The 13,884-nt window shown below is 41.2% G+C and overlaps 2 protein-coding genes across 2 annotated transcripts; one reads left to right on the plus strand and one right to left on the minus strand.

The window, feature by feature from the left end:
* Positions 1-1,398: 1,398 nt before the first annotated feature.
* On the plus strand, positions 1,399-12,372 carry LOC120412572 (uncharacterized). Its single transcript, XM_052709881.1, has 3 exons — positions 1,399-2,357; positions 7,722-8,434; positions 11,078-12,372. The coding sequence occupies exons 1-3, from the start codon at positions 1,483-1,485 to the stop codon at positions 12,127-12,129; spliced, it is 2,640 nt and encodes an 879-aa protein (XP_052565841.1). The 5' UTR covers positions 1,399-1,482; the 3' UTR covers positions 12,130-12,372.
* Positions 7,525-8,729, minus strand: LOC120412641 (pupal cuticle protein-like). The gene has a single exon (XM_039573195.2). The coding sequence runs from the start codon at positions 8,638-8,640 to the stop codon at positions 7,762-7,764; it is 879 nt and encodes a 292-aa protein (XP_039429129.1). The 5' UTR covers positions 8,641-8,729; the 3' UTR covers positions 7,525-7,761.
* Positions 12,373-13,884: the final 1,512 nt, after the last annotated feature.

Genomic DNA, 13,884 nt, shown 5'->3' on the forward strand with positions numbered 1-13,884 from the left:
GCGCGTCGGGCTGCCCTCAAGGAAAAGAAGTCGATGACGCCTAAAACATGTCCAACCACATATTTAAATAGTGAGGTATACATTTTTTTTCTCATACTCTCCTGGTGCGTATCGCCCGACTATAGGAGGAACTTCGCTCCAAAAATAAACTCGATATTAGTTTGGATCAATGACTAAGTGAAAACCACTTGCCGGCATCGCGACTTGACCCGCGCTATACGCTGAGTAGGTCACCTAACAGTGTACTTTTTTCATTTTAATATTGCTTGTCTTAAGCTTCGTTCAGTTCAACTGGAGATTTACCCACACTTCAATTACGAATTTTACAGAGTACACCACTATTCTTATCCAAACACAAGTTCAACCAAACTTCAAGTTCAAGTTCGGTGGTAATTCATCCAAACCGCCCCTCTTTCCTGGCAGCCCAAGACGCAGAGTAGAGCATGTGGTGATATTTGAGACCGGCTGCACTGCGAAAGAATGTCGTTCCAAGCGACGAACCCCATCAGTTTCAATTACGGCTCCTGAGCAGCGATTCTTTATTTTTTTGTCCTGTTTGCAGCAACAAGATGAGGCACTGGTTCGCAATTGTATGCTCAGCGAAAGAAGATAAATTGTTCTATTCTTGTGGCCAATTAAATGCATCCTCCTAGGCAAGGGGAAACATGACACGGCTTGTTTCCTCCCGTACAGAAAGATAATAATCAAATTAGTAACTGAAAAATGGTTGCATTGAAGAAAGATGCTTAAGCAGACAGTATCTGAATTCAAGAAATTGTAGGACATAAATATTTGAAGTAAAATATTTCTTTTATAATGAAGAGGGTTAATATAATGTATAAAAATAATGTAAAACAAAATCATCAGTACACTAAATATTGAGTTAACTTCCAGAGTTTTTTTAAAGGGTCCTATAATCTATTGTCTTCCATATGTTTATAGGACTGAATCAAAAAAATCTCTAGCCTTACACTCAATATTCAACCAAGCAATACATGGATGTTAAAAAATAAACCAACTTAACAGACAAACCATTAGGAAAATGCTTTTGTGTTTTTACATTTATAGCAAACAAAAAATGTATTAAAGATAAGAAAGAAAACATCGTATCGCAAACAATAGCCCGTAAAACCAGCAATAGATAGCAAATTTAAGATCAAAATTAAATCATAACCAGCGCAAAAAAAAGCTAAAGGCAATAAAGTCAATTAATTACATCACACAAGAGAAAAATGTCTACAGCAAAAAATAAAATCAAAATCTTATGACAAGCGAAATTCTTCTGAACCAGTTAACCAGGCTACCGAACCATTCTTCCTTGATACGGTTTTAATCATTCTTGCAAACCTAGACCGTTGTCGGCTGATATATAAAGTGGTCGCGTTTGGTCCGAAAGAGTATCAATCGTTTCCAATCCTCCGAATCAGCGAGTACTGGTTTTTATCCAGCAGCGCAGAAATAATCAAGTGTCAAGTATCAAATATGAAGGCCTTTGTCGTCGTTGCGTCCCTGTTGGCTGTGGCTTCTGCCTCGACCACCATCCTTGCGGCTCCCCGTTGGTACGGATACGCTCCGGCGGCCACGTACTACGCTGCCCCAGCGGAACTGTCCAGCCAGTACCACGCCCAGGATAGCCTCGGACAATACTCATATGGATACAACGGAGGATTGTCGGCCAAGGCCGAAACCAAGTCGTTCGACGGAGTGACCCGCGGATCGTACAGCTACCTGGACGCCGAGAACAAGCTGCAGACTGTCTCGTACACCGCTGATGCCCTCAACGGATTCCGCGCCCAGGCCAGCAACCTGCCCCAGGCTCCAGTCGAGACTCGTGTGGCTCCCGCCCCAGTTCAGGACACCCCCGAAGTCGCCAAGGCCCGTGCTGACCATCTGGTCGCTGTTGAGGAAGCTAAGGTGCGCAACGCCAACGCCGCTTCCAGCGATGAGAGCGCTATCATTGTGAGTGCTGCCCCAGCTGCCGTTGCCCCAATTGCGCCAATTGTCCCCCAAATCGCCACCTATGCCGCCCCAATTGCTCTGGCCCCAGCTTCCGGATTTGCCTACTCGCACTCGACCGTTAACCTGAAGCCGGAAGTGTACGCCGCCGCCCCAGCTCCAGTCGCCACCATTGCTGCCGCTCCGGCCTCTTTCGCTTACCAGACCTACTCCGCTGCTGCCCCTGCCCTCTACAACACCTGGAGCCAAGCCCCAGCTTACGCTTACAGCTACGGTGCTCCGGCTTTCTACGCCGCCAACACCGCTGCCGTTCCCCTGCCCGTTCAGGACACCCCTGAAGTCATGCAGGCTAAGGCCGAACACTTCGCTGCTGTCGCTGAGGCCAAGGCCCGCAACCTGCAGTAAATCTGTAGGCCACGTGGACGTGATACTACCGTACCGTAACCTACACCAAACACAGGACCTGATTTCCGCAAATTTTCTCCGGATTATGCCGATTCCGTTGTTCGGAACCGTCTACTAACTAACAAAAAAACCATCCACCGCAATGTGTGTAAAAATGTATAAAAAAGTCTTTTTGTTTAACGATAGTTGAAACGATTGAGTTATGTAGTACTGCAAAATATATTTTGAAATATGAAACTTTGTGCTTCTTTTTACTGCCGTTGAAAACCACCTGAATATTACCCTTGCAGCCTCTGGAATGCGGAAAGGTTTTGGTGAAATCCTTTGAGCTGAGTAATTCTCTGAGATTTCGGTCATTCGATTTTTGTTGTATTTTTTAATCCGGCTGAAACTTTGGTATGCCCAAAGAAGCCATTTTTCATCATTAGTTTGTCCATATCACTATTTTTTTTTTTATATGTTTTAGAGGACATCAAATGCCTTTTCAGAAATTTCCAGGTTGTGCAAAAAATCTTTGACCTAGTTATGAATTTTCGAATCAACACTGATTTTTCAAAAAATCGAAATATCGGTCGCAACATTTTTTTAACTTCATTTTTCGATGTTAAATCAAATTTGCAATCAAAAAGTACTTTAGTGAAATTTTCATAAAGTGCGCCGTTTTTAAGTTATAGCCATTTTTACGTGACTTTTTTGAAAATAGTCGCAGTTTTCCATTTTTTTAAATTAGTGCACATGTTTTTTTTGAAAAATATATTTTTGAAAAGCTAAGAAAATTCTCTATATTTTGCTTTTTTGAACTCTGTTGATACGACCTTTAGTTGCTGAGACATTGCCATGCAAAGTTTTAAAAAGCAGAAAAATTGATGTTTTCTAAGTTTCACCCAAACAACCCACCATTTTCTAACGTTGATATCTCAGCAACTAATTGTCCGATTTTCAATGTTAAAATATGAAACATTCGTGAAATTTTCCGATCTTTCCGAAAACAATATTTTCAATTTTTTTAAGTCAAGACTAACATTTCAAAAAGGCGTAATATTGAATGTTTGGCCCTTTTGAAATGTTAGTCTTGATTTGATTTTTTTTCACTAAAGTACTTTGCAAATTTGATTTAACATCGAAAATGAAGTTAAAAAAATGTTGCGACCAATATTTCGATTTTTTGAAAAAATCAGTGTTGATTCGAAAATTCATAACTCGGTTAAAGATTTTTTGCACAACCTGGAAATTTCTGAAAAGTTGGCATTTTATGTCCCCTAAAACATATCAAAAAATAAAAAAATAAAAATAGTGTTTTTTTTTGCAAATCAAGTTTTAGTGACAAAAAGTGAAATTTAAAATCACCATTTTTTTTACCGTGTATCATTTTTTTCAGTGTAGTCCTTATCCATACCTACAACTTTGCCGAAGACACCAAATCGATCAAAAAATTCCTTCAAAAGATACAGATTTTTGAATTTTCATATATCATTTTTGTATGGACAGCTGCCAAATTTGTATGGAAATTTATATGGACAAACTAATGATGCAAAATGACTTCTTTGGGCATACCGAAGGCACCAAAAAAGTTTCAGCCGGATTAAAAATACAAAAATTAAAATTAAAAAAAAATCGATTTCGTAGAGAACTGCTCAGCTATGAAAGAACGTGTATTTGATGAGATTAGTTTTAAGTTGAAGTAGGTATATTCCATTTACATGTTCAACAATATGTTGTTCGCAAAAGAACAAGGATTAAGCCTCTTAAAAAACAAATCTGGTTTTATGTTTTTGTATTTTGCTTTTTTGTGGGGCTTTGATATTTTTATTAATACACAAAGTCCACGGTGTCAACATTTGAATGAAAAAAGTGTTTTAAAATGCATTGTACACACCTGTCCAGTTGTTTTGCAATTATTTCACCATCCACAAACCACGTGGACACTTTTTCGAAAATCTTCGATCTTCTTGTTGAAAAACCTTTCTAAATCTGCTGGTATAAGTTCAATTGAATGGTTTGTTGGGACCCAAAACTGTACCGAGTTATTTAGTTTCGATAATAAATTCTCACTTAATCATTTTTCCTGAGTTTTATTAATTTTACTATGTCGTCATCATTTTTTTTTATTTATAGTTTAAATATCAATTTGCAAGAGATTTTAGCTAGTAACAAATCATAGCAGCATTTGAAGGTTGTTTCAATGTTATCAACTGTTATTTAGCAGAAAAACAGTATTTACAGTTACAAGAAAAACTGAACTAATAAACGATTAGTTATTAATCAGCTTTAGCTTTAGTTCAGTTTTTGATGTTTGTTACGTTTTACTTTGGATCCGATTATCGTGTGAGCAGCAGCGCCGGGAAGATAGATTTTTGTGGCGTTCTTTTTGTGCTGTATTCGTGATCGTGTTCATGTCGAATTATGTAGAAGATGCGAAGCCGCGTGTTAGGATTCTTGTGTCTTTGTTGTTTTATTTGTGTTTCCATCTGGAGTATTAGTTTTAAAATTATTTTCATTTTTTACAGCTTCCTGGAATTATTTTAAATCAAATGTTTACATGTAAATTTGCCTACTCACTATATGATTTATTTAAATGTTCATATTATTCCTTATCCTATTCCTTTCCTGTAATATACCATATCCTCATACCATATATGATCAAATTGCTTAAATTAACGAAACTTTCTAAAACAGCATGGGAACCATCTGGAGCATTTATATTTTAAATAACTTTTTTTTACAGCTTCCTGGAATCATCTTGATTGTATTTATTATATTTATTTTATTTACTATATTTATTATATTTATTATTTATCATTATTACATAACTATATGCTTATTAGATAATACACTACAGACTCACATTTACACTTACAAACATTCAAATCATTAAGAGCGAGTTTTTCACCAATGTGTAACAGGTCGTATCGAGGTGCTCCGATTTGGATGAAACTTTCAGCGTTTGTTTGTCTATACATGAGATGAACTCATGCCAAATATGGGCCCTCTACGACAAAGGGAAGTGGGGTAAAACGGGCATTGAAATTTGAGGTCCAAAAATCATGAAAAATCTTAAAATTGCTCCCATTTGCGTAAAACTTGATCAATTCCAACTCTCTTAGATGCATTCGAAAGGTCTTTTGAAGCACTTCAAAATGAGCCATAGACATCCAGGATTGGTTTAACTTTTTCTCATAGCTTTTGCAAATTACAGTTAAAAATTGATTTTTTTAAAACCTTAATATCTTTTTGCAACAGCTTCCAACACCCATACTCCTATAGGTCAAAAGATAGGTAATTTCCTGAACTATAAGCCTACGGAAATAACTTTTTGGCCAATCGCAGTTTTTCTCATAGTTTTTCGATTTTTCTATAACAAACATTTTACAACGTTAGTTTTTGCCCTGTAGGCCGCCATAGCGGCACTTTTTGGTCTCAATTTTGTCATATTCGGAATCCTCGGACAATTTCACGTAAGTTAGAAGTATTGGAGTTGTAAATTTGATTGGAAAAAATGCTATTTAGAATGAATTGAAATATTTTTTAACAATTTGTTGCATTAGGGGTAAAACAGGTTTTCGCCTACTTGATACAGCATTTGACGTATTGATCATAGGATAAATAAGATCTGTTTCTTTTTTCAAAAATGTTTTATTTAATTATTTTTTAAATCAAAATTACAACTCCAATACTTCTAACTTACGTGAAATTGACCGAGGATTCCGAATATGACAAAATTGAGACCAAAAAGTGCCGTCTTCTTGGCCTACAGGGCAAAAACTAACGTTGTAAAATGTTTGTTCTAGAAAAATCGTAAAACTATGAGAAAAACTGCGATTGGCCAAAAAGTTAATACCGTAAGCTTATAGTCCATGAAATTACCTATCTTTTGACCTATGGGAGTATGGGTGTTGGAGGCTGTTGCAAAAAGATATTAAGGTTTTAAAAAAATCAATTTTTAACAGTAATATGCAAAAGCTATGAGAAAAAGTTAAACCAATCCTGGATGTCTATAGCACATTTTGAAGGGCTTCGAAAGACCTTTCGAATGCATCTAAGAGAGTTGGAATTGATGAAGTTTTACGGAAATGCGAGCAATTTTAAGATTTTTCATGTGTTTTGGACCTCAAACTTCAATGCCCGTTTTACCCCACTTCCCTTTGTCGTAGAGGGCTCATATTTAACATGAGTTCATCTCATGCATAGACAAACAAACGCTGAAAGTTTCATCCAAATCGAAGCACCTCGATACGACCTCTAGAACAAACCGAGCAGAATCTACAAATACTGCCTCTTAAATACATTACGCACTCAACCATTTTCATCGGCCCGATGAAATTCCCCTAACCCCCATTCCAAACCTCCCAAAAATATTCCGTTCACTTTTAAAAGTCGCATGGGTTCCCTGCACTTTTGCCACTAGTGAACAACAAAAACATCCCCTCCCAAATCCCCACGGGACTGTATGGGCGTAGCCTTGGAGCACAGTGTGGAAATTTACGTTCTTAGATATTCTTGGTTGTACCGGGCAGCAATCAAATTGTCTAAGAATATTGAATTGACCATTGTGGCACCTCCTACAGCGTGGTGCAGACCCGTTATGCTATGCTATGCTATGCTATGTTACGTTTTATTTTGGATCCAACAGTAATTTTTTTTTTATGTTTAAATCCTTGACCTGGTGCACAGTTTATACTAACCGGCTATCGTAACCAATAAAACAACAAATTACAAATTACAAATTACTTAGAAAATTAAAATTTACCTATATATTTTTCTTTCATCCAATGCATCTCAGCATGTCCCATAACAATATAGAAAATACCATTTACAAAAAATCTCAACACTACTACTTTGCCGAAGACACGAAATCGATTGAAAATTCCTCTAAAAGATACAGATTGTCGAATATTTACGTAACATTTTTGTATAGACAGTTGGCAAAATTTGATCGAGCCTTGTATGGGTGAACCAATGACACAAAATGGCTTTTTTGGTCATAAGGCCCCAAAATTATGAGAAAATTCATAAAATATAAATTATATCCATTTCCGAGTTTGGTGGAAAATTACTCAGTTGATTAATCAGCCACAAAGGATTTCTCCAAAACCTTTCCGCATTCCAGAGGCTGCAAGGGTAATATTCAGGTGGTTTTCAACGGCAGTAAAAAGAAGCACAAAGTTTCATATTTCAAAATATATTTTGCAGTACTACATAACTCAATCGTTTCAACTATCGTTAAACAAAAAGACTTTTTTATACATTTTTACACACATTGCGGTGGATGGTTTTTTTGTTAGTCAGTAGACGGTTCCGAACAACGGAATCGGCATAATCCGGAGAAAATTTGCGGAAATCAGGTCCTGTGTTTGGTGTAGGTTACGGTACGGTAGTATCACGTCCACGTGGCCTACAGATTTACTGCAGGTTGCGGGCCTTGGCCTCAGCGACAGCAGCGAAGTGTTCGGCCTTAGCCTGCATGACTTCAGGGGTGTCCTGAACGGGCAGGGGAACGGCAGCGGTGTTGGCGGCGTAGAAAGCCGGAGCACCGTAGCTGTAAGCGTAAGCTGGGGCTTGGCTCCAGGTGTTGTAGAGGGCAGGGGCAGCAGCGGAGTAGGTCTGGTAAGCGAAAGAGGCCGGAGCGGCAGCAATGGTGGCGACTGGAGCTGGGGCGGCGGCGTACACTTCCGGCTTCAGGTTAACGGTCGAGTGCGAGTAGGCAAATCCGGAAGCTGGGGCCAGAGCAATTGGGGCGGCATAGGTGGCGATTTGGGGGACAATTGGCGCAATTGGGGCAACGGCAGCTGGGGCAGCACTCACAATGATAGCGCTCTCATCGCTGGAAGCGGCGTTGGCGTTGCGCACCTTAGCTTCCTCAACAGCGACCAGATGGTCAGCACGGGCCTTGGCGACTTCGGGGGTGTCCTGAACTGGGGCGGGAGCCACACGAGTCTCGACCGGAGCCTGGGGCAGGTTGCTGGCCTGGGCGCGGAATCCGTTGAGGGCATCAGCGGTGTACGAGACAGTCTGCAGCTTGTTCTCGGCGTCCAGGTAGCTGTACGATCCGCGGGTCACTCCGTCGAACGACTTGGTTTCGGCCTTGGCCGACAATCCTCCGTTGTATCCATATGAGTATTGTCCGAGGCTATCCTGGGCGTGGTACTGGCTGGACAGTTCCGCTGGGGCAGCGTAGTACGTGGCCGCCGGAGCGTATCCGTACCAACGGGGAGCCGCAAGGATGGTGGTCGAGGCAGAAGCCACAGCCAACAGGGACGCAACGACGACAAAGGCCTTCATATTTGATACTTGACACTTGATTATTTCTGCGCTGCTGGATAAAAACCAGTACTCGCTGATTCGGAGGATTGGAAACGATTGATACTCTTTCGGACCAAACGCGACCACTTTATATATCAACGTCAATGTCGACCACCGAGTTTAACTCTACATGTTCTACGCACAGGTAAAGAATCCATTTCAGGATAGCACATAAGCGAGATTCAAAAAGGTTCTTGCGCATTTCAACTTCTGGCGCGCAAAAGTGAAAGTTGAACTGATTTCTTCTGCAAGCTGAGTCGAGAAGATGTCTACTTCCTGCACAACTGCTTTGAAGACGCGCAACAGGATTGCATTGTACGCTAGGACGCGCAACATAAGCGTTGAGTGCAATAAACTCTGAGTGTAGAACTGAAGCATAAAAATGTTAAATATGACAGTTAAAACTAGAATACAAATTGTTCTGTTTTTGTCTGGTCTTTTTTTATTAATTTTAAGCATAACTTATTGCCATTTATTTTTTAACTCAGATGATTCTCAAAAATTTTATAGATAAATTTCTATTTAGAAAACATAACATAACCCAGTCGGCCTGGGTTCGATCCCAGACGGTCCCGGTGGCATTTTTCGAGACGAGATTTGTCTGATCACGCCTTCCGTCGAACGGGAAGTAAATGTTGGCCCCGGACTAACCTAAAAAGGTTAGGTCGTTAGCTCAGTCCAGGTGTAGGAGTCGTCTCCCTGGGTCCTGCCTCGGTGGAGTCGATGGTAGGCAGTTGGACTAACAATCCAAAGGTCGTCAGTTCGAATCCCGGGGTGGATGGAAGCTAAGGTGTAAAAAGAGGTTTGCAATTGCCTCAACAATCAAGCCTTCGAACACCTAGTTTCGAGTAGGAATCTCGCAATCGAGAACGCCAAGGCAATGCTGTAGAGCGAATAATTTGATTTGATTTGATTGATAGGTTGAAAAAAGGTGAAACAAGGAAGCCAGTCAAGACTTGAGTTTTTAAAAGCAATTCAAAGGAAAATGGAGTAAATAAAAAAGTTATGTTTATTGTAGACCAAACTGTGACGATAGCAAGCAAGCTGTCGAGTTCGGAAATGGATTTTCGTTAACAGGGAAATTGGTAGAAATTTAAGTCCGTAGATTGTCCTGTTTGTACTCGACTACCCGAAGCCTCGATTATTGAACGTTTCGATTATTCGGAGGCCTTATATGAGATTTTAGATAATCGAATCGGAGAAAAAACATGTTTGTGTGTGTATTTTTAATTATAGAATTTGACGAGTTCAGAGACCTAAAATAAGTTAAATTTTTGTGATTGATTACCGAATGGATAAGCTTAATATTTTATTCCCACCTTCATCTTTGATTACATTACATATTCCTAGATCGTTGAAGGCATTTTTCGGTCACATTTGATCTCAACAACCCAAATTTAGACACACAATAAAACTTTTTTTTTGTGTTTCAATTACTCTTATGAATTCTTTCTTCTATTTCATTTTCACATAACAGTCTTGGATACTGCATGTTTTTTTTTTATTCTCTTGGAATTAATTGTTGTTTTTGAATCAACCCTTGCCCAAAGTATATTTAAAACACAAGAATTTAAAAAAATATATATCTTGCCTCTACAAATGTTGTCTTCCCCAGGACATCAAGGCACGCCATAATAAATTAATAACCACCATTAAACATACCATTATGGCTACGATCCCGTGACTATAAAGATTGAACCTGTTCGATTAATTTGATAGCCCGGCAAAGAAAAAATCAACCCACCACAAAAAGAGAGTTTAAACCAGGCCGGCTTCCAAACTGCAAATCCATTACACCCCGACAGCTGTAGGTTCACCTTGGCGTAAGTTTTTGAAACTTGTCTCCGCAGCGCCTGGAGTTCAGCACGCAAAGGACAAGGTGAGGGTTAAAAGTGAGTTTTGGCGGCACGCTTCTTTCTTTTTCTACGCGCGTGCGTAGTTCTATAGTGAACTGACCACTCGGCGTGGAATCCGGAATTGTAGCAAGGTCATCATTAACTGGGCAGAACGTGCCAATTTAGACATTGTTCTTGGAGATGTTCGAGCCTCCGCAACCGGTTTATCCTCGTCGAGAAGGGACGCAGCCTTGTTATCCTGATGGACAACGCCCCATCATAGCCTGGAAGGCCGGTTCCAGACAACTTTTATTGTGGCGCGTCGCGGTATCGGGTTCACTTGTTTTTTTGCTTCAGTTGGTACTTCTTAAAACTGATATGGCCAAAAGTTCGTTTGCTGGCGAAGGAAGGAAGAAATGAAAAGAACAGAACCAACCAGTGCTAAGATCTTCCTGGAGGGAAGCTCGGCGAAACTGGATCGCTCGGTATAAATAGTCGGGCGAGGCGTTGTTCCAGGCATCAATCGCATTCAATCCTCCGTACTAGCGAGTCCTGGTATTCCAGCAGCGCCAAGTAATCAGTTATCATGAAGGTGTTCATCGTGGTCTCATCTCTGCTGGCCGTGGCCTTTGCCGCGCCTCAACTGCTGACTCAGCGCGTATACGCGGCCGTTCCGGCTGTTACGACATACGTAGCTGCGCCAGCGGAAGTGTCCAGCCAGTTCCACGCCCAGGATGGATTGGGACAGTACACCTACGGATACAACGGAGGATTGTCGGCCAAGACCGAAGCCAAGTCGTTGGACGGAGTGACCCGTGGAGCTTACCACTACCTGGACGCCGAGAACAAGCTGCAGACGGTGACCTACACTGCCGATGCCGTCAACGGATTCCGTGCCGAGGCCAGCAACATGCCGGTGGCTCCAGTTGAGACCCGCGTCGCTCCGGAACCAGTTCAGGACACCCCCGAAGTCATGCAGGCCAAGGCCGAGCACATGTCTGCCGTTGAAGATGCGAAGGTCCGCCTGGCCGCCGCCGAGAAGGAGGAGACGGCCGAAATCGTTGAGAGTGCCGAGCCTGCTCCAATTCCGGCCATCCCAGCTATTGCTCCGATCACCACCTACTCCGCCGTTGCTGCCCCAATCGCTCTGGCCCCAGCGTCCGGATTTGCCTACCAGACTTCCTCGGTTGCCCTGAAGAACGAACCCCTGGCCTACACCACCTACACCGCCGCTCCGGTCCCAGCTGCCGCCGTCGAGATCAAGACCCCCGCTTCCTTCTCCTACTCGACTTACTCCCAGTCGGCTCCGGCTACTGCCATCCAGTACGCTGCTGCCCCATTCGTCCAGGCCCTTCCAGCTGCCACCACCTACGCTCTGAACGTCCAGGCTCCCGCCTACACCTACAGCTATGGCGCCCCGGCCTTCTACACCACCACCAACCAATTGGCCACTCCAGTCACCTTCGCTGCTCGTGCCCTGCCGGCCCCAGTTCCAGCAGGTGCTGAGACCGCCGCCGAGGTCGTCGAAACTGCTGCCCTGCCCGAACCAGTTCAGGACACTCCCGAGGTCGCCCAGGCCAAGGCCGAGTTCCTGCAGACCTTCGAGCAGGTCAAGGCCCGCAACGCCCAGTAAACCGAAGTGTGTGCCATCGTGATACAGGACAAACCAGCAACGCAATCTAGCTCATACCGGAACATTTTGTAAAAATGTACAGGTTTTTTTTTCGTAAAAACCCGCCATAGACGGTGTACACGTGTGTACTAAACTAGCCAAAACGTTCAAAGATAATATCGCAGCGCAGAAATGTACAAAGAAAATAAAACCACAAAAAAATGGAGAAGAAGTTAATCAACAAAAAAAATGTGATCTTATTTCATCATTCTTTTTAAAATCAACCACACACATGATGACGCCCGACGACGACGACGACCTTCTTGCGGCAGATTAGACCCGGTTCTGGTGCTAGCGGCGTGAGTCTTCCGGGATCGGCCTTAATCAATCAAACTTTTGGATGTTAGCGTGGTGGGCATCACACGCGGCGCTCGTACGCGATGGATTAGTTGACATTCAAGTCGAGCTGGTTTTATCCATTATTTTTAAAGCATGTTTTTTTTTTAAATAGATTCAATCTTATTCTTACGAGGGCTTGAATTTTTAATTGATGATTCAAATCAAGTTACGAGCCAAATTTAAACTTTATACATTTTGTTCAAAAATGACCACACATAAAATACCACGCGTCTCCATTTCTATTGTTTAGAGGTGGGCAAAACAAGAGTGAGACGCTCAAAGAGCCAGTTCACTGAAAAGAGCGAATGAACCATGCAAAAAATCAAAAAAAGAACCGCGGTTCTTTTCTAAACTTCCAATTCCAATCCTAATAAAATTCCAATAATCGAAAAATCAAGGGGCAAAAACTATTTTCATAAAAATTTAAATTTCAATAGAAATTTAAGTGCAATCAACTGAAATCATTCTAAAATGCATTCCCCTGCGTTTAGAATCATGTTTAGCATGTTTGGTTTTATTCAAAAATCTATTGAATTTTAGTGAATTTTCGATGTACAAAGACGAAGACAAAAAGTTAGTTTTTACCGCAAAAAAAAATTTTCGTCAAATCTTACATGAGGGATAAAATTTTTAAAAAATAATTGCATCGGCCTTATAAAAATAAAAATAAACATCAATAACAACACTTTGCTTCAAATTAAAAAATAAAATGCATCAAAATTTCGAAAAAGAGCGAAAGAGCTGCTCATTTTAATCATTTTCATTTCTAGAGTTTCTTTCGAAAAGGACCTATTAACATATGAAACACAATAGCTTATTGAACCTTTTCAAGAAAAACTCTAGATTTTATCACGTGGACACTTTTTTGGGACAATTGTCCATACAAAAAAATCTTTTTTGTATGGAGCGTAGACAATCGCCATACCCCCCCCCCCCTACCCCCCCTCTGTCCAGTGTCCACGTGGATTATGGATGGTCCCAGATATTTTTAAATAAATTTCTATCTTGTTAGAAAATAGTCACTGTCGTGCTAACTTATCGCACGTGCATTTTGGGCCAAATTTGTTGAGATAACAACCACTGCCCCCCTCTTTTTGCTGCGCTACTGCGCTTGACGTGAGTGACGTGCTCTTCCTGCTGTCACAGTCTGTTTATATAAATAAAAGTCTTTTTCAACCGCTTTGACTGTACGCACGCGTTTTGTCGTTCCTCCTGTAAGCCATCCGAAACCTCTTGAAAATTGAGTTAAGAACGTAAAATCAAAATTGCAGCCGAAAAGAACAATAGCTTATTGAACCTTAAAAAAAAACTCTAGAAATGTTCCTTCTTTAACTTTGAAAACAGGACCATTAGATTTTGAGATATTGGAGTAGACAA

Source organism: Culex pipiens, chromosome 3 (genome assembly GCF_016801865.2).
Source record: "Culex pipiens pallens isolate TS chromosome 3, TS_CPP_V2, whole genome shotgun sequence".
Lineage (NCBI taxonomy): Eukaryota > Metazoa > Arthropoda > Insecta > Diptera > Culicidae > Culex > Culex pipiens.

Coding starts and splice junctions, on each gene's coding strand:
- LOC120412572 (XM_052709881.1), top strand. CDS start 1,483: ATGAAGGCCTTTGTCGTCGTTGCGTCCCTGTTGGCTGTGGCTTCTGCC. Junction 2,358..7,721: donor GCCAAGGCCCGCAACCTGCA/GTAAATCTGTAG, acceptor TGTTTGGTGTAG/GTTACGGTACGGTAGTATCA. Junction 8,435..11,077: donor TCACTCCGTCGAACGACTTG/GTTTCGGCCTTG, acceptor CCAAGTAATCAG/TTATCATGAAGGTGTTCATC.
- LOC120412641 (XM_039573195.2), bottom strand. CDS start 8,640: ATGAAGGCCTTTGTCGTCGTTGCGTCCCTGTTGGCTGTGGCTTCTGCC.